A 22,642-nucleotide genomic window follows, 5' to 3' on the forward strand; every position below is an offset into this window, starting at 1 on the left:
CCATCTTTCGCTCCAATGCTCTTATTTCAGCAACGCCTGAAGACTCCGAGCGCATGCAATCATTAGCCTTGTAGTATCCATAGTAAGCGGTCGATGCGGATCCGTATATCCCTCAAACAACGAAATCGCCACCCTCGCTAGTAGCAAAAGCATGTCCCTAATCGTGACGCCCGTATCCCGCTCCTTACAATAAGTGCGTGCAAGTCCCTCATTGTACGCATTACTTGTCGGTCGCTGTAGAGATAATGTCAGTGTAGTTGCAGCGGGCCGAGTCAGTGGCGCGTCTAAACAGCTGATCGTTGGACAATCTCTGATCATTTGCTTCAACGTGGTAAGAATTTTCTGCAGAGCGATAAAGTCTCCTGTGATGGGCTTGTCAACGTCAAACACCAGGAGAACAAGACGATTACGATAGCCGGTCCAGAAGCATTGCTGTGGCGCCCACATATACCTGCGTATGAAGGGATGTGCGACATCCGCACGAACCTGAGTCATAGCGGCCCAGAATTTATACCTGATCCCGCTGTTGATATCAAAGTGATGGTGTTCATTCGGGCTGGTCCTGTACATCGTAGCCATAAATGTGAGATAGTCGTCAAAATGTGTATGCACAGCCCTGTCCAGGAATCCTCTGATTTGAAGAAGAACAGGGCGTGGACTCTCTATAAAGTACTGGAATACGGCGATTTGACGAGGATGAATGTCCTGATAAGCGGCTATGGGGCATGAGAAGTTCATGTAGAGGATGTTGTCGGCAGTGTAGTCGTCGGTGGTTGAGGGAAGCAAGAGACATTTGCGCCTCAGGATGCGCGAGCCGGTGATGCAGTTCCTCCAGAAAGGCGAGACCGTTTGTGCGTTGCAAAGGATATCTGCGAGGGTTAGATTGTGGAGGATATTTTCGAGCACTTCTGCGATGCCTAGGGCCTCTTTCGCCGCTCTGGGACTTTGGCGAGCTGCTCCAGTTACTGGAGAAGTCATCGTGCTGATGAGTGGGGCAGAGAGCCCACGTCATGTCTTTTTGATCCTTTCCATGTCAATATCGCGTGTATGAAGAGGTATATGATGGGCGGAACGAAGTCGAAGATCACTAAGAACCTCCTGTGAATCATGACAGGCCTCTGTGAGCATATCGCGATCGTCACAATTCATGTCCTCAGTATGTATCAGGTCACAGCGGGCTGTTCAATATTGGCAATAGCTTGAAAGGCACTGCTCTGTGTGGATGATTGATGTATAAATGAAAGATGACGTTGCTATTTGTTGATGCTATTGGTGCGAAGTGCTCCCATTCTGTTCCGCCATGGTTCCTGATCTTTTAAATACCGCAGACTGCATGCATGAACCCCCCACAGAAATGCTATACTAAACCATTTTCTACGAACACGACCCGTGTTCCCGTCTGCAACTGTCTATATAACAGCGTCCCATATCACTTGACTATGTACTTAAGCGCAGACTCAGCGGGCTTCTTTGACGCCCTGCTCGACTGCGAAAGCTTCCAGGAACCGTCGCGCAATGGGACGTACACCTGGCCCGGGATACGCTCCTCTGTTGGGATACCCTCCAGCTCCTTTGACTGCTTGTCTTTGCCAGCCTTCTTCGTCCGCGCAGCAACTGGCCTGGACGGGTTGTGCTTCGCCACCTTGGCAGGAAGCTGCTCTGCGTTCTCATCGTCTTCGGTGGTGAGTGACTTGCGCTTCTGGGAGGTCTTGGGTGCGGCGACGATAACCTCCTCCTCCTCCTCTTCGGCCACATCGCTCTCGGACTCGACCTCCTCGGCTGAGACAGTCTCCTTGGCTGCAGGCGTCGGTTCTGCGGCTTGAGCGGACGCACCGAACACGAAGACAGGCGCTGGCTGGGCGGAGTCGACTTCCATCTCTTCGCCATCATCGCCGGCAGTGGCAGTGGCGGTTGCGGTTGCATTTCGCGCTCGATGCGCCTTCTTCTTCCGGGACTCCATCTCGTTCTCGAGTGTAATCTTGTTCCGCTTTGGAGACGCCTGAGTCTCCTTCTTGAACTCAACAGGAAGAGAGCGCTTCTTACTGTCTGTAGGCTTCTCATCTGCTACCACCGACGGCTTCTGCAGGTTGTCATCCCCATCTGACAATGATCGCTCCTGAGGGGAGCTTGAAGGCTTCCTCGAAGGCGATGAGTAGCCAGAGTCGTTGGGGTTGACCTCCTTGCTAATCAACCCGAGGATGTTCTTCAAGGTGACCGTTGTGGACTTTGACGCGGTCTTCTGTGAAGCTTCGGCTGGAATCTTCTTGGCACCAGCCTTCACAATCTTCTTATCTGGTATCAGATCCTTGGTCTTCGTCTCGGGAACTGGCTCCTTCTTCAACATGCGCGCCTTCTCGTTATGCCGAGAAACAGTCCTCCGAGCCAGCTCCTCAGCCATCTCCTCGACGAGAGGCTGGTACTGTCCGACACCGTGGTCCGAAACCACCATGTTCAGGCGGTCAGCATATCTCCTGAGATCCTTCGAGGTCTTCAAGTTTGAAAGCTTCAAGCACTTCCGGAGGAACTCCTTGTCATGCATCGCAAGGATGGACGCGAGGTGGGACGAGTCCTCGCTGTCGTGGTACAGGTGGCGAAGGTTGACCTCATTGAGGAGCGCATCTTTGCTCCAAGTGCTGTAGTTCTGGCTGTCGTGGGGCCTTGTTGGCTTCTGGACTTTGCTCCGGACCGGCCGGTACGGAGATGCAGCGCGCTGCTCAGGCTTGGGAATCTTCGTAGGGCCAGGAGGGCTTCCAGCCTTGGGCTTTGGCTTGTTGTATGTCCTATTCAGCCCGGCAATGATCGCATCGTAGTAAGGATACTCACTGGGCTTGGTACACTGCTGCTTGGTGGAGGCGACAGCAGCTCCTCCCCAGTGAGGGTGACGAGTAGGGTGCTCGAACTTCTTCTCAGGGGGCTTCTCAGGCTGGGGGGAGGCTGGTTTCACAACTTCTTTCCGTGCCCAAGGCGGAATGATTTGTTTCTGATCACGACGGAGGCGAGGAAGCGGAGACTCAACCGCGTAGCGAGCGCGATAGTTATTTTCGCTTCGAGGGCTGGAGGAAGTGCCGTGTTCAGCTCGGCGACGGTTTTCACGTCGAGAGCGGTTGGCATCTCGAAAGTCCCGTGGAAGCGGGCGAGAACGGTAGCCAGGTACGTAGGTGTATGTGCCTGGCGTAGATTCGCGCCTTGAGCGAGGTGGAGGGGCTCGAGACACTGCATACTCCGACGCAGCAAACGCGTCAGTCTGAGAGGGCAAAGGCTCTCCGGCTGGTGAACCAAATTTGCTGTAGCCGCGGTTGTGAGTCCGGTCAGCGGCGGACGCATATGTGGTCCGGTGCTCGACAGAAGGAGGAGAGATGGGGCGTGGAAGTCGGGATCGAGGCGCGATAGTGTCCAGAGAGGACGGTCCAGGAGCGCCGATGGTATACTCAGGGGAGCGGCGAGCTGATAAGACCGCTTGTGTAGGGGTCTGGATGGCACTCGCCGGCGATGTCGAAAAAGAGGCGGCATTGAAGCCCTGGGCGGGTTGTTGCTGTTGTGCAGACATACTGATAGTCGAGCGTGTATGTTTGGTGTGTTGTAGGCTTTGAGAGCGAAGTGTTTGGAAGGTAGCTGTCGCGCGTGGTCGACTTGTGCAGGTGCGTGAGTGCTTGGTTGAAGAGAGCCCAAGAGCTGTGTGGAGAGAAGAACGAATGTCTGAGCAGAGCGATGCAGAATATGTAGCTGTGGGCTCCTGGGCCGTGCTGAGAGTGATAGTGAAAGCCTCGATGACCTAATGCAAGGCGCGGGCTGGGGTTGGAACAGAAAAGTGAAAGATCATGTGGACGTTGTGTTGTGTGGAAAGTGAAAGTGTGACCATATCATGAACTACCTACTCGGGCAACAACTACCATGCAGCACAGTGTGAAAGTCAGCATGCAGAAATAAAACGGTTAAAGACACCGACAACAACATGCAAGGGCCTCATGAGACATGACCGGTAAGCTAACAGAACCATCGCTGAACACCTGGAACACCCGAATCGCGGAAATGATACCAAGCTAATCGTGAACCACTTTTCCCTCCTCCTCATTCCTCTTAGCCTCGCAGGCCAGCATCAGCCTCAGCTTGAAGGCGGAATGGCTGTGATTTTCGAAAGGGCCCAGCAAGCCCAGCACGCGAGCCTCATGCTCTAGCTGCTTGTAGGTCATGCTGTTCCATTCTCCGTTCGCAGACAGTGCGCTGCCGATGGCAAAGTAGAACTTCTCTCCAAGTTCGCTTCCACCCAGGATACCCTCGTTTGGCAGTGCATTGGCGCTGCAATTCTTCTGTCGACACCATTGAGAAGAGCGAAGGGAATTGCTCGTTGAATTTGGCGAGTAGTGTGCAAGGCCATGATGTTTGGTGGTTTTGGGAGTGGGTGATTGTGGTTTATGAGAAGGGGTATGAAGAGAGTTTTGTCTGAGAGAAGACTTTGTAATGTGTGTAATGTATGGGATGGTATAGAGATGGATAGGGGAAAAGAAGAGCAGGAGAGCTGTTTATATAGCAGCATATTTTAGATCAACCAGAAACCGTGGTTCTCGTTGAATTCTCTTTAGAATTCTCGTCGAGCAGTAACACGGATTTGTCTGAGCACCCTGAGCTATTAGTGCAAGCTGACCGCGGAAAGTTTGGGTCAGAAATATAGGAAATCGAAATGAACTACCAAAGGTGTAGCCTGTATACCTTCAGTGTCTCATAGCATCGAAGAAACCCTGGGAACGTAGTGCTCAGGTGGCTTATAGTTGGCCGTTGAAATGATACTGGCCTACATTGAACCTTGCACAAAGACAGTAGATTCTATATAGGTCATTGCAATCTTGAGGCATCCTAGGAGTGTTCGCAGACTCAGCACGCATTGGGTCAGAAGCGCGAACTCTGGGTCGTTGATACAACAAGCAGGGGCGACTTTGCGAGTTCCGTAATTTGGCTCAGCTTTACAACCAAATATCTATGCCACAGAGATCTTCGAGAAAAAAAAGACACTTTAAGCCATGGCGCACTGTTGTTGTGGTACCTTGGTACACACCTGGTAGACCCTAGATATCAAAAGTCGGTTCGGTGAAACGTTCCTCCGTCAGCCTCGGGATGTTTGGGCTGTTTGCATCTGCGTCCGCCTAACTTTCTAGCCAGACAGCGACAACGACATCAGCACACGACTCTTGGGAATCTACTAGATAGCTTCATATCTATTGCTACAACTCCCGCACAGCTTCCCCCACACGACGCCAACTTCTCCGCCCTCGGCACCCCGCAACGACTCAACCCCCCGGCGGTGAACGCCGCATATAAACCGACTTGAACGAGCGCGCAGGACACGAACAACACACACAATGGGTGGCTACCTGTCGAAGTTCCAAAACCTGATATGGGCGAAGAAAGAGACGCGGATATTGATTCTGGGACTTGTATGCGCCACACCTCCGCGTAGGACTTGAGCAGCAGGAGCTGATTACAAATGTAGGACAATGCGGGCAAGACCACACTCCTATACAGACTGAAGGTACGTTGACGTGAAAGAGACATCTGAAATTGTTCAATATACTGACGTACATATCAGATCGGCGAGGTCGTCACCACAATACCAACCATAGGCTTCAACGTTGAATCCGTAACCTACAATAAGCTGAACTTCAACGTCTGGGTACGTCCCCCTCCTCCCGCCCTCCTACTTATCCCCAAATCGCTAACACATCCCAGGACCTCGGCGGCCAAACCTCCATCCGCCCCTACTGGCGCTGCTACTACGCCAACACGGCAGCCGTAATCTTCGTCATCGACAGCACAGACATCGACCGCCTCACCACCGCCTCGGAAGAACTGCGCGCCATGCTCAACGAAGAAGAACTCCGCGACGCCGCGCTGCTCGTGTTCGCCAACAAGCAGGACCAGCCGGGCGCCAAGGGGGCGGGCGAGATCAGCGAGGCGCTGAGGTTGGGCGAGTTGAAAGACCGGAATTGGAGTATTGTGGCGTGTAGTGCGGTGGATGGCACGGGGGTTACGGAGGGCATGGATTGGCTGAGTTCGAATGTGGGTGGGGAGAATTAGGGAGATTGATACCAAGCATGAGAGGGCGTTTTGGGCGTATAGATTGCATGGACATGGAAATGAGAATGAAGACTGCGTTGGGCCTGCGTGTTCTAATGAAAGACTGGTATATGGCGAAGATTTGCAAAGTTGAAAGCGCTGCGTGATGAATGTGTTTGCATATTGGTATCATCAACCCCCCATTCCTCATCACCCTCCCTGCGACTCATAATGCTCCCACGCCCCAACCTGATGTCCCAAAATCCTCGTCTTCGTCCAATCCACCCCGTACCTATACTCGGCCAAAATCTCCTCCTCATCAATCGCCAAATGGTCATCCCCATCACTCCTGCCCCCCACCCAGCCCAGCGCAAACGTCTTGCCCGTCTTCTCCAAGTGCCGCGTCATCTGTCTCGAGTCCATTTTCTCCGTGTTGATGAACAGCAGCAGCATGCGGCTCTGGTGGATAAACGCGAGCACAGACGCCATGGTGCCGATCTGGCGCGGCATGAATTTGTGCGAGCGCTTGACGTAGGTGACGAGTGCGATGGTGATCAGGTAGAGCAGGATGGCCATGGTGAGGAAGAAGGAGGACCAGAAGGAGCGGAAGGTTTGCTCGGTATTGTGCCGGGATATGTCGGAGGGGTCGTCTTCGTCGCGGTCGCCGTTGCCTGGGATGAATTTCTTGCCGTCGACGCTTATGGAGGAGACGCAGACTGTGAGGATCTCGGCTAGGATGGAGCCAAAGGCGACGACCATGACGAGGTAGTGGCCATTGGACATGGCGACGAAAGGGAGGAGTAGTGGATTCGTGCCGGCGTAGTCGAGCGTAAGGGTTTTTGCGGGTGCGTGGCGCTGGGCGAGGATCCAGAATGGCTGCAGCATCCGGACGTCGGAGTTCATCGTGTTCCAGAGCATTCGGATCACAGTAGCTAGGGCAGTCATGAGGAAAGGTAGCTTCTCTGTGACTATACCTGCGCCGTCGTAGAACATGAAGACCGGGATGGACGCCGTCACAAGTACCATGAAGGTGATGAAAGGTACACCAGAACGCTTGCGAAGCATGAGTGGTCGAGGATCCGCACCATGCTCATGTACCTTCTCCGCGTTATTTCGGATGAATTCTCCCTGCCACAGTGCGCTCTTATGGAGAATATACCGGCGATGCCGCAGTTGCTTGTGGATCTTGTCGATAGGCGCGGTATCGAGTCCGCGGAACTCTTGAAGAATATGGCTTCTGGTTGCCATGGCCGCGATGCCAGCAATACCCTTCGGATCGGATTGTAGCCCACTCTTCCGGCGCATAGCATACATGAGTGCTGCTCCAGAGAAAGCTACAAAGACTAACGATCCCGATACCCCGCGTGACCACGGCGGGTCGATTCTGATTGACTTGAGCGTGTTGTCGCCACTCCGTTCGCTTTTTGGTGGGTAGACCACGATGGAAGCCGACTGAAGGACCGGCACGAGACTACTAGCTACCAAAGTGCCCATTGAGCTGTAAATGACCGCATATTGCTTGTGACGCAAGGCTCTCAATGGGACGAGCCAACTCATAAAAGTCAGATAGTCCATGTTCAACGACTCGCCAGCTGTTGCGCCCGACTTCTTTGACAGTTGGTAATATGGCTCGAGTCGCTTGACATCAAAGTCGGTCATCTGCCATAATATACCATAGAAGACGAAGGACATGATGGGCGCATATTTCCATGTAAAGAATTCGGTAATAGTTAGGTCACCCGGCTTCTCAAACGATACCAAGCCGCCCTCGGGGTGTTCCCTGACCTTCATAAGAGACCATTGACACAGAAACTCTTGCAGACCAGCTAGAGCAAGCGCAATGAGAATGAGCATCGCAAGCCAAGGCCGACCCATTGAGAATGGCCGCCACGATGGCTGCTCCGGATCCTCGGGAAAGAAATAGCTGGTCTGTGGCCCGCTTCTAGCCAGACCAGTATCAGTAGTCATGATACTTCGTGTGTCAAAGTCGGAGCCTGCATGGAAGTCACTGATATCCACGGGTATATCTGCAACAGCAACAATGCCCCCTGTCTTCTCGGCTTCCTTCTGCGCTGCCATGGATTGCGCAGATACGACCTGGGAGCCAGACAGGACTCGTCTGTGACTTGGACTTCGCACTTCAAGCGATGTGGGATTGTGTGTAAAGGGCTTTTCGATGACAGAATCCAGGCCCGCGCCCAACTGCGCCTCGAGTCTCTCAAATTCGGCAGCGTAGCCTGCTTCATGCAAATCACGGTCCCCCTCTTTCCCGTCTGTCGCATTTGCTATCCTCGAGTGCGGCTCAAACTTCTTCATGGGGAGTCCATCGAAACCGCTCAGATCATATCCTACAGCGTCTTCTTCCTCCACACCCCCGAGCCGTCTGGTCTCTGGCCGAGACTCTTCATCTTCCAACTTGTTGTACCTCCCAGCTTTGGAGCTCGCACGGCCCAGTGATGATAGTCGACTCAGCAGCCTCCGTTTTCCACTGCCGCTTTGCAGTGATTGTGCTGATCCCTGAGGATGGAATGCGCTCGCTGTAGGGCTATATGAAGTGTCTTCGGCGAAAGACGGTGGTGCTGGTGCGCGCGGTATGCGATATGTCGGTTCGGCAGCTGGCGTGAGCGGAGACGGTAGAGACGTTCTTCGAGAATGCGCGGCGGTAACCGGAGGAGATATTGATACGATTGAGGACGGCCGGGACGGAAATAGCTGGGAGAGTCTGTCTGAAGCGCCAGAAGCGCCAGAGGTATTCTTGCGCGTGAGGGACGGTCGAGCTTGAGGACCAACTGTGGGCGAGCCCGCGCGCAGAGCAGCTGGTACGTTGTCGACCGAAGACTGCCTGTTAGTCTTTGGGGAGCCAACTTGTAGCGGGAGTGGTACCCCCGCCATGGTTAGTAGGCTTCGAGACCGCTACGCGCCGTCGCCCGTATTAGTGGTCGAGAATGATGTTTGCCAATCTAGCAGCGTAGGTACGACTACGACTATGACGAAGGTCAGGCCTGTAACCTACGGGAGCTGCTTACAATGCAGGTACAAGTACCCAGCACAGGGTCAAGCCGCACGAGATATGGTGCACCCGCTCTGCGGCTGAGGAACGCCTCGCAGCCTATGCGTTCCGAAATTCAGCCTCACCATGGTCGCCTTCGCACCAATCCCATAGCCTGGAGGCAGACCATGGCTCCGAATCGGAACATTCGACCTGGCGGTTGGTGACTGGGGGAAGCGAATGTGGTGGAGACAAGCTCTTGACCGGTGGGTTGGCGCATGCGGAGCAAATCGCGCGACTCGCGGAGGCGCGAAATGATCATCTTACGCGACTTGGTGGGACGATGCGCTGGACAGTGACAGGACATCGACAACCAACTAAGTGCTTGCAAATATCGCATTACTTTGACGTCCGACTCTTCTTATCATGTCTTTGAAGACTTTCTAAAGTCTCGAGCTGGCCATGCCGTCGTCCTGTGTCGCGGGAGGCTGTGCTAAAAATACCATGTCCACGCCGCATGGCGTTCTGCTGCCCGTTGGCGGAGTCGGCGCGCTGGATACGAAGGATTGGGGGCGGGAATGGCCATCTTCTTTGTAACGATCAACAACGAGGGTACAGCCTCCGTGTCTGTGTGTGGAGAGGATGTCAGCGATGACGTTCATGATGGAGAGACGAGGAAGAAGGTTTAAGATAACGTTGGTCCCCGCTGTCGCGTTTTCTGCACTACGTACTGCAATAGTTCGTGCGCGCCCCGTGTGATTTTGATCTACTGTTAGAGAGCAACTGTCATCTCTTGTACGAACCCGAATAGCCTCGATGACTTGCTAGCACACCATAACGTTTCCAAAAGAAGTTGAAGTTAGACAGGTTAACAGTATTCTTAGATGAAACCGAGAGCTTTCAGATGGCTTCCGTAACCGATAGCACGCTCAAAAGCTGCCTTGTCGCCTACACAGTACAAGAGCTTGGACCATCTCTATCAGTACGAAAAGTTCAAGTGTGAGATCCTCTTCGGTAGTTTGTACGTCCTATCACTTCGAGGACACGCCTAGGAGCCGGGGTGGGAGAAAACAAGAATTGTACGGGTGCACGCATATTCGTATCATTTGTGATTGGACAAGCTTTGCACTCCGTCGAAGACCAATTTCACTACTACATGTCACGTTTAGTGAGACACTCCAGGTACACTACACATAGTCATGCGACTGCTATGTAGAACAGAGGCAAACGTGGTATAAAACGACCGTAAAACTCATTCGATGGGTCGGGGTTTATCATACTTACTCTAAGCAGCTTGTAAAGACAATTCTTATTGGACGATATGCCTGACGCACAAGTAGCGTTCAAACGGCTGGAGCGAAGCGGCGTTTGCTTCCATTGTTTACATCGCGTCATTCGACTCGCACTTCGCCCGCACTCACCTGGGCACGCTCTGACTAGCCCTCCAGCACTCACCGACAGTGCTCGTAAAGCTGGTCTATTTCAACAAACGCCGTCAGGTGACCTTTGTTGCATGTCCGTCCTTTCCTGACTAGTGCAAGGTGAGTATCTTCTTTACCCTCACACTGCGACATCGCCTTTGCTATCGCGTATCTAGCACCAGACACAATCCGCGCCTCCCCGATCACATGCTCGATGGCTGCACGCAAGTCATGGAGAGGCCCAAGTGTGCACGCCGAGCTGCAAAGCCTTGGACTACGTAGCTACACTACAAGCGCTCGCGCGGTCTTCAAGCATGAAGCAGTCAATCGTCTATATAGGGAAGAGCTACCCTCGTTGTTTCGTATCCTCGTCCGAGACCAAGGTTCCACTCTCGATCGCGACGACCCTGCACTGTTTGATAAGGAGCTCGACCAACTACTCCGAGAGTACGGCCCACTCATTTGGCCAGGTGAAGGCAGTCGAAACCATCTTCTGACGGCTCGATTTGGCACACCATACGAGTCGGATCTCGTCTACCCCCGTGACTCCACGGTGTACGTACGCCTGTAAGAAGTCGTGTACCGTTTTGAGCTAATGATCTTTAGTTTGAAGAGTCGGCTTCGTCGCAACATACTGGTCAAGAAGATAATTCACGGGGTCGATTATCAAGCCCAGATGGAGAACGCTGGCGGCAGCGAATCGCCTGCATTCACGACAGCGAAAGCCTCATCCCAGACCACCCCCATGAGGACCCTCCGCCGCACTTTCAATGAAGACACGCATACGAATGATCACCCTTCCTTAGATGACTCTGTGATGGGGGCTACCAGGCGACAGCAAACCATCATGGAGACCGATAGCTCCTACATTGGCTTCTCCCATGTCCAGCTTCGTCTTTACCGCAAGATTAAACTCGGTTTTTCTGGTACCAATGGCCCCGTCTTTGCATTCGGATCGATGTTACTGAAGCTTGATGGCACCACATCACACGACTGCTTTCATCGAGTTTGCGAGCGAATCTCGACAGACTGCAATCTCATGGTTTTTCATTTTCCTGAAGACATGTACCAAGCAGGCAGCATACGCCTGGATCGCGGATCAGCTGATTCTGATGCGACATTCCAACGAGTCCTCAGCATCTTCCGCAATGCGAGGAAATTCCCAGGTGACCCGCAGTACAGGTCACTCGAAGTTGAGGTCGGCCTAGACTTCGATGATAATGTTCAGGGTACGATCACCACTCCCACACGTGACGGTAGCTCTAGTCCCCTAAGCTCGGCACCTTCTTCTCCCCGCGACTCAAGCCTTGGATTGAACTCTCTCGGTGGACCTCGCTCGCCACGGTCAGTTATGCGCGAGAGATCAGTAGCTTCTAGGACGGCACCAATACCGCTGGACTTCGAGTGTTTCAGCCACTTCTCAAATGGAAGTGGCCATTATTACTCGGCACCCAAACTTTATGCTCGTGGCATTTGGATCGGTTATTTGTCACCCGAGAGTCAGAAAAATTCATATCGTGGACTGCCATCTTTCAGAGAACTGCAGGCAAATTTTCGCGATATGAGTCTACCATTCCCACCATCGACACTAGGGAGTTCGGGTATGAATCGTGATGCTGTTTGTCGAGGCTGTTTCGGGGCGCAGTCGGGACTGTTCACGTTGCGTGAGATGGCTTTCGTCAAGGATCGAGTAAGACATACATGGCCAAAGACTGTATCTAAGTGCTAACCAGGTATCTACAGAGTCTGGCCATCATGCCCCTTGACGGTAATGAGGAGATGGGTATGTTCTGCATATTGATCTCTCAGCCTATGGACCGATCAACGAAGCATCTCCAGGTGTGGAGGCCATACGAAGTAGGCAACGGCGGCGACGGGTTGAAATTCAGCAACAGTTTCGCCCTACTTACGCTGCGATATACCGGTCTCGACATAGGTACTATTGAGACAATCAGAGCGACGCTCCATTCCCCGGGGAAGAGCAATTTAGTATCACGTTCCGGGACAAATACATTCACTTTTCAAGCCCCAATGAAGACCCTCTCAGCCCAGGTCGTCAACCAAGAGGATGATACAGACGGGCCACTCCTGTCAGATAAACCTCGCGCAGCTCGGAAGCGGAAGCCCAGAGCACCCATTGAACGGAAACCATCAAAAAGCAAGCGCAATAAAACAGGAACTAGCGCACTGCGCCTATCGATCAGCCAAGACGCTCTCCGTAGCCTTGAGACGCCCTTGGTGGACCAGGAGAAAGAGCTACAAGCCGCGGGTCCTCCAAATTCCACGAAGGAGCAGCCAGCTCTGATCGCCAACATTCAACTTGCGCAGAAGATACCGACAGTCGTCGAGTCGCAAGCCAGCTTGAGCCGAGAGACACCATTCGTTGTGTCAGCCATCCCACAGAACCAGCCGATTCTTATCGGGAACAATGAGACTATGCAGAAGGTACAGAAAGTTGTCGAGTTGCAAGCTAGCTTAAACCGAGAAGCACCGCCCGTTGTGACAGCCATCAATCTGACAGACGAGCAAGCCCAAAACATCAATATCGTCTGGACGGTAGACGTTGATGGGGCAGCATGTGACTTCCCACTGACCATGGCAGAGTGCCATTCCTTCAGCAAGATGCTAGGGGTGTTACGCGACATGGTCCAGTCCTTCCCTGATGTGGCTGCGATCCTCGAAAACGCGAATATGTGGTTATTGACGTACATGGGCCCGAAGGGGGCGAAGAAGACGCAGTTGGGTCGCAAGGGAACTGAAGTGGCGTTCAACCGGATGCGAGATGATCTTGCTAAGACCTCTTCAACCGTTGGGGGGACTTTGGATGTGGAGTTGAGAGCCGTCTAAGGCTGTTCGGTTTGGTAGTTGCGTGGTGGACACTTTTCGAAGTTTCGGATTCAAGATGCTATGGACATCAATACCACAAGACTGCTAATATAGCAAACCCCACGGAATTGATGAGATCAAGCAGTGTATAGCTTCAACAGTCCTTACTAGCTCACCAGGATGGCACGTGCATGGCAAATCAAGGTCACGGTTTTGAGGCGTAGCGTTAAGAGCTAATGAAAACGAAAAATTCTGAAGCCCTGCAGACAGTCGCCGATTGTGGAAAATTTGGGGACGTGTTCATTCCGAGATACTGCTAATTCTTGCAAAGCGGTGTTTTGAAACACGTGCAAATCTCTCCACGGACATATGAAGACTGCATAACATGGCATTGGAAGATAGGCCAGGCATTGTGGACAAGACGTTGCACGCTGCGTAAAGATTTTGTAGTCGTGGGTAAGTCAACGCGTGGCCAATCAGTGTAGCGTTCCATCCTACCCCGGCCTTACTGTTTTGGGCCTAGCTGCAGATGAAATCTGTAACCGAGCCCTTCCAAGGTTGCCGTCGCTCCACCCTGGTTTCACCGTTTCATCCCCTACACTCTCTTCATCATTTCTGTATTATTATACATCTTTAGAGGGTTCAGAGCGTACCTCGCGGACTTCTCAGCCGTCACGATTATTGCGACTGACAAGAGGAACTTTCCGATCGAGTAGGTACCATACCTAGGTACTTCCAGCAACTGCATGTAACCTCAGCGGAATCAGCACTATACATCACAGGCACTTTGGTCGCGTAATGGTCATCCTATGCGCATCGCATTGAGGGAGTGTGGTACAACATATCTACGAGCCTAAGCATTTTCCATCTGCCACCCCTTACTGTGCATGCGCATGACACAGCACTCGCCATGGATGGCACATCAATAACATATGCCACGTCCAAGGACTGGCTGGACATCATGAAGAATCGTAGCAAAGTGCGCATGCACGAGCTGATCGAGCGGTTGGGCTTGCGCGCAAAATGGTCATCCAACAAGCGCGGCAAAACAAATTTCGAATCGGCACTAGTTCGAGAATTGGTTGCAGACATGGGTGACGTCGTCGCGACGCTACCGAAAGAGCCGGAAGAGTTGATGAAGTTTCTTAGTGAAGAAGACAGCCTGCAAGAGGAGGTTGATGGGCTACTTGAAAAGCACGGAGGCAAGATTTGGGGGAGAGCTGGGGATCGAGAGCATTTGATCACAGCGAACGAGCCTGGTGTCGATGAAGGGCTCTATACAAGGGACTTATATATCGAGCTTGAGGAAGACAGAAAGCTGTAAGTTTTCAATGGATTTCCATGGTCCAATGTTTTGTCGCGGGCGTAATGGCTGACCGTCCTTGCAGCATTCACAAACTCTTGCACTGGTGGATAGGCCTCAAAGCATGCAACGTCATCCTCGCTAGAGAGCGTTTGGATCGCGAAAGAAGGAAGAAGGCAGAGAACCGGCAAGCACGGGCTGAAGCTGAACATAACAGCCTCAATGGTGAAGCCCCGGCTTCATTTGTTGCGCTTGCACCCAATTCAGTGCTGCACGATGTTGACACAGGCTCAAGAGGCAGCCCGATGTCGTCGAGCGCAATGCTTACACCCCCAGAGTCGGGTGAGAGTCCTATAGTGGGGCCTCGCGAAGGAGCCGGGTTCTCCGCTATCAACGGCGGAGCCTCAGCGCACGCGGTCGGTGGCTTCAGCTCAGTCGGCGCGAACGCAACATCAAATGGTCAGCAGCACCAAAATATTGCTGAAGGCGTCTGGAGTCGACTTGCTCCCGGTGAGAGGAACGGAACAAGGGGAGCCAGCTCCTTATGGCCTGCGACCAATGGGCATTCCGCGGACAGCAAAGCACCCGCACATGCTCTCGCTGAGCAAGCTGCTGCAGAGCGGCAGATCACCGAAAGCGTTGCACAACTAGTTGCAGGGTTTCGGACAGGTGATGTAGGGCCAGAGAAAGTTCCACAATCAGGCGCAAGCATTCCCTATCGCGGACTAGACTACGACAGCTTGAGAGCGCTGCGCTCATATATTTATAACGAGGAGGGAGCCGTGCGTGTCGAAGAAAGAAGTGCTGCTTGAACAGAACTGGAAGCGAATATGGCGAGAGCTGGTGCGAGCCGACTCACAGAAAATGCTCGAGAACGTGCCTGTGTTCATAGCACGAGAGCGTGCGCTGCTGACATGGATTGAACTTAAAAGACATATGGCAGCATTCGAGCGTGCAGAGCAGCGTAAGTCATGACCAAATTTGCATCACACATTGCTGATCACCACAGGCTGGGCTAGCGAAGGCACCACAAACGCCGAACTTGAACGACGACATCAGCAGTATTGCACGCTGATGGGCGCGACCGAAACCATCCTGATCAATTTCGAGGATGTCGGTCAGGGATTTGGTGTTGCACCGGGCTTAGTGGTTGACAAGGACGAGCTTCTGCGACAAGCTATAGTCATGCTAGCCGGCGAAAAGTACGCGAAGGAAATGCAGTGGAAGAACATTGACTTTACAGCCACGGTACGATGGCTCGGTGAGCACCTCGAAGCATTCCGCAAGGACGAGGAAGAAGAGGGCAGGGGCACAATGTGGTATGTTGGCTAAAGGTAGCTGTCCTGGCAGAATTGTAGGATCGACTAGGAGAGGCGTTGGTGGGACGGTTGTGGCGCGTATCGTATAGGTCATCTTCAAACATCAATAATACTCCAGCATGTGCGAGGTTGAGCATAAATTTTAAGGCATTCGCATATGATTACACTAGACCGAGGCCCCACACTGCAGGCCCGTTGGCTTACGGGTGCCTAAACTTGGCTGCAACACGCGAGAGCATACTCAATTGGTAGACTAGAGTCAGATCGGTGGAATTATAGATGGTAGCTATGCCGACGCTGACTGCTGACATGTCATCAGCAGATGGCCAGGATTAAGGTTCACAAATTTCATTGCACATGGGCAGGAAGCGGAGTAAATCTGGCTAGGGTAATTAAATACCGCGTAAGTCACATCGATAGCACTTCCGAGAAGCACAGACAGGGAGATTACATACCACGTACGCCACACGAAAAAACTCGGGCCAAGTCGCCCTACCACGCCGCATGCGAGCGTATGGCACTGTCTACTCGCATCTATTTGTACGCAGCTGCATGGCCAGGCCCCGGATTACACGGCTGAGGTAAGCTAGTTCACTGTGCATGGTGTGCAAGACTTTGGAACCGCGTCATAGAAGACGGCGGCTATCCCTGTGACTCTTACAAAAGCGTGATAGCCTCGCTTATTCACTGATGGCACTGGTGGCGTCTTCCCGGGTCATTTAACCCACCTTGGTAACTAGCGTAGCATTAATTTCACACGAGGTTTCCGAAGTTATTGGAATCTGTACTGGTGACCTAGCGCTTGGATAGACTATCGGAGGCATGGCATTATCACAACAAATAAAGGTCAAGCGTCGCACAAGAGTTGAGCAAGGAGGCGTCACGGCCCCACTTTTCACTCACCCCTGGGACCAAAGTGCGGCGCGGGCTGCTATGATTACCCTCGTTAGAAAGATTGGGACCGAGTCGTGCGGATTGTGTGGGCGCGTATTCTATGTAGGGTTATGCGCCGGCCCAGTGAGCAGGATTGTTTCGCACCCGCTGCAACTGGCAGCACTGGGTTGAAGCGCAGATTGCGGCATTGCTGCTTCTTGGTCGTGAGTTCGTCGGCGCTCTGTTAGACGGAGCGACTCGTCGGTCATACATTTCTCATCACCATTCGCACCGAACACGACTACCGCTCGCAGTGATACGCGGAGTCTGCACGTCCCTACACACCCGACAGCACAAGCGTGCATGGAGGATCGGTGTAGGACGACGGGCGTCTGAGACTGGAACCTTGCTTCGTACAGAAGAAACTTTTTCCAAGACAAGCTAGTCCAACGTACTTCGACAGTGGCCCATCCCCTATTACCTCTACCGAACTCTCTTCCCAACACATCATCCGCGCTTTGGCGCCACGCCATCACATGCCATCTCAGTCCCAGACCTCTACCTCTACTCATCTACATCGCCATCGCCATCGTCATCAGTTTCCTTTTGTTCCGTCCTGTCGCCGGTGCGTCATCATGAGCTCCAAAGATAATCTAGCATTGGACCTCGAGCATGGCGTGCGCCGCTGGGACCGCGCGCGCTGGATCAGTGTTTTCAGTTCGCATAATCCGACAATACGCGAAGTGACAGAGTGCTTGGGCTTGGGCTTGTCCGCCTCCAGCAGCACCACGAACCGCGGAATTCCCAAGTTCGACAACCCAGACTATCGCAAACTATCGAGTGAAGTCACCAAGCTGAGCAAAGAGCTGCCCAAAGAGCGAGATGCGTTGCTTGACTTTGCCGCGGATCCGCGCAGCTTGGACACCGAGCTCGAGGAGCTGCTCGGAACCTACGGGCCAGCCATCTGGAGCAAGGACGCGGATCGGACCTGCCTGCTTACACCAGATTCAGCCAAAAAGACGTACACAAAAGACCTCTTCTACGAGCAGCCCGAGCATAAAGAAATGTAAGTTCAGATGATGCGCTGGTGATGCATCTCGCGCTAAGCCTATTACAGTCTCAAGATCCACCTGCACCGCTGGATCATCATCAAAGCATGCTACTACATTCGCAACATGAAGCTCAAGAGGCCATCGGGTGCAAATGATTACGATACGCTTGCTGATATCGACGGCGAGTCGCAGCTGGTATGTTGATTGACTTAAACTTTTCGGTCACGTGCTGATGTAATTTTAGTCACCCCATGGCACCCCTCACTCACTTACCCCACCAGGGCATGATGCGACGCCTGGTGCTGATCTCGAAGTAAAGCCTATAAATGGCAGGAAGAGGAAGAGCGAAGCATTTGGTTCATTATCGGACGGAGAGGAACGTTCGGGGACGCCCCACAAGCGTCCCTACAGCACGATGCCCCTCAACAGGAGGAGTAAGAGTCCGCGCAAGTCGCTTCACAGCCTTCTTCCTGGTGCCAATGGTAGCATGGAAAATGTTCCGCCGCTACCGACTCACAAGTCCCATCTATCACCATCGCCTGCCAATGGCGCTGAACCTGCTAGGATTCAGCTCAGCCCACTCTCTAACAACGAACTGAATGGCACGGCTCGACAGCCCAGCGCCCCGCCTTCCATTGGAGCTGGTGGATTTCAAGCAGTGAATGGTGGTGGCGGCGGCGGCTTTACTGCTGTGAATATGAAGAAAGAGACTTCACGTGATGGTTCACGTCCACCATCCAGGGGGCCACAGCATGCCTCACCACTCATGCGCGATGCCCGGACATACACCAGCCCCTATGACTCTGCTGCTATTAATGCTATTGCTGGGAGACAGTATCCAGAGTCATCGTCTGCCCCGACATCAGCTGGACCCCCGGTCACTGCTCCCACATCCCAGGCACCTCAAGCTGCGACCCCATCTACTGATACCCATGGAAATGGACATCGCGGATCTCCAGCTAGTAAACCTGCACACCAGGCGCCTGTTGCTCCTCAACCTCAACATCAAGCATACCCACATCCTGCACCCGCAGCTCCTAATTATGCACATGAGCAACATCCACCTAATACGTATGCCCATTTTGCCCAGCAAGCTCAAGCACGAGCACAGCAGCTGGCTCAAGCTCGCGGGCCCAGTCGAACCAGCAGTCCCGTTGCTCACCATGGGCGATCTTTGGCTCCTTCAACACCTAGTAGATCTATTACTCCCCACGCGCCGGCCGCAGCTCATAAGCCTCCCCCGACATCCAACGCAGCTATCGCACCAGCACCAGCCGTGCAGACTGCACATGCGTATGGGATGACTTTGGTACCAACACAGCCCGCGCCCGCGCCCGCACCTGCGCCCGCATCTGCACCACGAAGCACTCATCCACCACATTCTCAACCTCCGTCGCAGCCCGCTCCACAGCCCGCTCCATCAACTCACCAACCACGTCATCCGACTGTGCTCAAGAGCCAGCCAGTCGAAGCTCCTCAAGTGGTGGCAAGGCCTGCTGCGGTCAGCATGGTGGAGCTCCGCGCTTTGCAATGTGAGGTGACTGCCATGCTTCTGCACTGGCTTTTCCCGAAACCGTCAGCACCGCCCGATGAGCCAGGCCTCCTGCACCGGATCAACACACTTTGGTATCACGGAGAATCCATCTTCCGTCCCGAACTTGGCTCTCACTATGATCTCACCACGCATATCCTGACTGCTTGGCTGCAAGAGCGCTACGCAATTTCTAGCCTCCAGCATGCGCTGGCTACGCAACCCGGCCTTCCTACCAGCTCGGCTGCGATTATTGATCGGTTGCTGGCGATGAACGACCTGAGAGCGATGCGTCTGAAGTGGAAGAATATGAGCCCCGTGGACGGCATGAGCCCTGAAGATATTCTGATTCGCGCGTTCGGCGTGATGACGATGACGGAACACACAGAATTTCTCTTCAAGGAGGGCCTGAACAGAGTCGAGAGATCCGTGTTCGAATTCCTGCGCACCGAGGATGCGAAGATTGTTTTGCACAGGCAGTAGATGCCAATTTTCGCTTCGTCTGTTTTTGTTTCTTGTTTTGCATCATTTGGGTTTCTCCTTACCCCGCACGAGGGTCACATTAGCGATGGCGTTTGAGAGACTAGTACTGCTTCATGTATGGACTTCATTGTCCTGGGCTTGGTTTTTGTAAAAGCTTTGGCGCACTTGCGCTGGTTCGAAATTGCTTGTCTTAGTAGATTGATACATGTATTACCACTAATGAGAATGGAAGGATGGGACTGGAAGGTATTGGAAAGGAGCCGTAGAGAGATAGAGCTCATAATGAAGATGTTTCACATTCGATCATGTGACACATTGGAGTTGATGTCCATTTGGTGGTGAACAGTGATACTGACCTGCAGGATAGCTTGGCGCGACGCTGAGTATGGTGGACCCTGCATCCCAGTTGAGACGAGATGAACCCATGCACACGACCGCTGTCGCAAAATCACCGCCATCCCTGACTTGGATGTCGCTTCACAATTCGTAGAAGATGTACGCTATCCTGAAAGAGGTTCTTACAATGTCGCATCCGCGGCGCCTCCTCAGCCGCTCCTCGCGTGGCTGTCCCGTGTAACGATGGCGGTCGTCAGCCTCATGACTACCCGCAGCCTCGCCTTTCACCGGTCACAACCAGCATATCCCCAGCCATGGACAATCTTTTGACAACCTGCTCGAACGCGACTGATTCCACCCCACGCAAGCTGCTGTCGCAAAACCGTCACATGTGATCCGGTAACTTGGTACGACATTACGAAGCCGCGGAGGCTCTTGGAGCCATGGTGCTGAACCTCTTTATACCTCCTGGTATGCCCCGCATCATTCACAGGCCGCAAGCGAGGAAGGAGCTGACATGTGCTGCAGGGGAAGGGCAGTATAGACTCATACCGAAACGTCCGGACCCGCTTGGTGCCAATGCGACGCTTCAATACTCGGTCATCGGATCTACCGCACTCGCCGCTACGTATACCTCCTTCGCGTCCAGTTACGCACGGCGAGTACATTCCTCGCACTCGATTTCGAAGACGGCGCTGTTCATACGGTCATCGGCGAGACTGGGCTTGTGGGCTGGCGCACTTGGCGCCGCTGTCAATTGGTACTATTACAATGCTTTCTTAGGCGTTGTGGCATCGGAGAAAAGTCTTGAGGTCATACCAAGAAAATTGTATGCTTGGACAGACACACGCACAGTCGACGATGGCGCGCTGGCTGGGGCAGCACTTGGATTCGCGGCGTCCATACCAACGCTCTTCATGCGCCGCCCTGCAATACCACGCTGGACGCGATGCCTGGGCATGACCAACATTGGGGCATGCGCGGGTCTGCTGGGAGCGCATGGATACCTGCAATACAACGGCGAGCGGCAGAAGGCGTACAAGCGGCTTGAGCGCAGGCTGAGGGCTAGATCTTTCGAGTTCTGGCGCCTGGCTAGCGATCTTGAGCTTATGTCGCAGTTCGATCCGGTGATGCAGCATTTCATTCGACACAATGGCGTCTTGCACGCGGCGCACTTTGCATTCGACATGTATGAGAAGCCAGGGCATGATGCAGTGGATGCGCCCCAGGCAATAACAGCAACAGACAACCCAGGCGCTTCCGTGCCGACCGAACCGCCCCAGGAGATTGGCGCATACTATGTCACGCCCATCGATTATGTCGAGAATCTTGCAAACATACACGTGGGCACCACACGTGCCAAGATGCAAGAGCTGGAAGCCGAGAAGCAAACGCTCTTGAAAGAAGCGGAATACTTGCTCTACATGAACGCACAACAGCAATATACCTACTGCCACAAGCCCGAAATGGACGAAGAAGAACGCCAGCGCCGTCGTCAAGAAATACATCTCTGCGAAATAACCTACAACAGACTCCGCTCCATGGCAGACGGCATCGACATCAGACTCTGTAAATGGCGCCAATCGCTCCAACACAAACTCGCCTCTGACGCTGGGAACGACTCGCTAGACTCTTGGCTCCCTGAATCAAACACGATCGACTTCAAAACCCACGATCCCACGCTGGCTATACAAGAGATGGAAAATTTCCAGGTGCAGATTGAAGAAGAGGTATTTATGTTTGAGCAGTTTCTGACGGAGCCCGGACATACGGAACAGCAGAGGGAGAGGTGTAGGCGGGATTTGGAGGATGCTAGGATATTGCTCAAGGCGGTTGATGGGGTTGTGTGGGAATTGGAGAAGGCGAGGAGGAGGGCGATGGCGAGGAAGGTGCCTGTAGAGGTTGTGGGAATTAAGACGGTGGAGGAGAAGAAGAAGACCGAGAAAGATGGCGGTGGATTGGAGGCAGGGAAGTCTTGAATATAGGAGGCAAGGATTTCCTTTTTCTCTCTTACGTCGTCAAGTTTGATATACCCGTCTTTGTAGCCATTCTAGCTTTCTCAGCCCGTGCAAAACATAACCTACTCTTACATGTTCTTTTTCAATTTTTTGTTTAGAAGTCCGCTTCTATCCGTCGAGCCCTGTTCTGCAGTGTGAACACGATTCGTTTCTTTGTGTGCAGTTAAGCTTGCATGTTCTCTCTTCTCTGGGATGTCGAAGTGTAACGTCGAGATGGCCAGTCGATGCACGACAACAGTGAACCGAGAGTCTACTCCCTTCTCGGGGAAGCACAGGCGCGTCGACTCATATTAGCAGATAATTGAGAGTCTCGCGAGTTACTCCCACCTCGAGGAAGCCTACATAGACACGGAACAGCCAGCAGTGAATCGAAAACCTCTCCTCCCTCGAGGAAGCCTGAGCATGGAACATCAATAGTGAATCGAGGGTCTTCCGAGTACTCT

At 53.1% G+C, this 22,642-nt stretch overlaps 8 protein-coding genes across 8 annotated transcripts; 5 read left to right on the forward strand and 3 right to left on the reverse strand.

Annotated features, from left to right (window-relative positions):
• Positions 1–21: 21 nt before the first annotated feature.
• On the reverse strand, positions 22–978 carry SNOG_08163 (hypothetical protein; the record flags this gene model as incomplete). Its single annotated transcript, XM_001798436.1, has 1 exon — positions 22–978. The coding sequence occupies one exon, from the start codon at positions 976–978 to the stop codon at positions 22–24; it is 957 nt and encodes a 318-aa protein (XP_001798488.1).
• A 451-nt stretch (positions 979–1,429) lies between these two features.
• SNOG_08165 (hypothetical protein) lies at positions 1,430–4,880 on the reverse strand (the record flags this gene model as incomplete). Its single annotated transcript, XM_001798437.1, has 4 exons — positions 1,430–3,517; positions 3,546–3,743; positions 4,056–4,296; positions 4,870–4,880. 4 exons carry the CDS (start codon positions 4,878–4,880, stop codon positions 1,430–1,432), a joined length of 2,538 nt encoding a protein of 845 aa, XP_001798489.1.
• A 474-nt stretch (positions 4,881–5,354) lies between these two features.
• On the forward strand, positions 5,355–6,069 carry SNOG_08166 (hypothetical protein; the record flags this gene model as incomplete). The annotated part of the gene is made up of 4 exons (XM_001798438.1): positions 5,355–5,429; positions 5,486–5,524; positions 5,582–5,665; positions 5,722–6,069. 4 exons carry the CDS (start codon positions 5,355–5,357, stop codon positions 6,067–6,069), a joined length of 546 nt encoding a protein of 181 aa, XP_001798490.1.
• A 189-nt stretch (positions 6,070–6,258) lies between these two features.
• SNOG_08167 (hypothetical protein) lies at positions 6,259–8,364 on the reverse strand (the record flags this gene model as incomplete). Its single annotated transcript, XM_001798439.1, has 1 exon — positions 6,259–8,364. The coding sequence occupies one exon, from the start codon at positions 8,362–8,364 to the stop codon at positions 6,259–6,261; it is 2,106 nt and encodes a 701-aa protein (XP_001798491.1).
• A 2,308-nt stretch (positions 8,365–10,672) lies between these two features.
• On the forward strand, positions 10,673–13,305 carry SNOG_08168 (hypothetical protein; the record flags this gene model as incomplete). The annotated part of the gene is made up of 5 exons (XM_001798440.1): positions 10,673–11,013; positions 11,065–11,687; positions 12,051–12,148; positions 12,202–12,394; positions 12,485–13,305. 5 exons carry the CDS (start codon positions 10,673–10,675, stop codon positions 13,303–13,305), a joined length of 2,076 nt encoding a protein of 691 aa, XP_001798492.1.
• Positions 13,306–14,194: 889 nt separating this feature from the next.
• On the forward strand, positions 14,195–15,919 carry SNOG_08170 (hypothetical protein; the record flags this gene model as incomplete). The annotated part of the gene is made up of 4 exons (XM_001798441.1): positions 14,195–14,604; positions 14,673–15,369; positions 15,404–15,551; positions 15,597–15,919. The coding sequence occupies 4 exons, from the start codon at positions 14,195–14,197 to the stop codon at positions 15,917–15,919; spliced, it is 1,578 nt and encodes a 525-aa protein (XP_001798493.1).
• Positions 15,920–17,414: 1,495 nt separating this feature from the next.
• On the forward strand, positions 17,415–19,845 carry SNOG_08171 (hypothetical protein; the record flags this gene model as incomplete). The annotated part of the gene is made up of 5 exons (XM_001798442.1): positions 17,415–17,845; positions 17,897–18,026; positions 18,076–18,680; positions 18,730–19,024; positions 19,231–19,845. 5 exons carry the CDS (start codon positions 17,415–17,417, stop codon positions 19,843–19,845), a joined length of 2,076 nt encoding a protein of 691 aa, XP_001798494.1.
• A 1,253-nt stretch (positions 19,846–21,098) lies between these two features.
• SNOG_08172 (hypothetical protein) lies at positions 21,099–22,160 on the forward strand (the record flags this gene model as incomplete). The annotated part of the gene is made up of 1 exon (XM_001798443.1): positions 21,099–22,160. One exon carries the CDS (start codon positions 21,099–21,101, stop codon positions 22,158–22,160), a length of 1,062 nt encoding a protein of 353 aa, XP_001798495.1.
• Between the last annotated feature and the right edge of the window lie 482 nt (positions 22,161–22,642).

This window comes from Parastagonospora nodorum (genome assembly GCF_000146915.1).
Source record: "Parastagonospora nodorum SN15 chromosome Unknown scaffold_12, whole genome shotgun sequence".
NCBI lineage: Eukaryota > Fungi > Ascomycota > Dothideomycetes > Pleosporales > Phaeosphaeriaceae > Parastagonospora > Parastagonospora nodorum.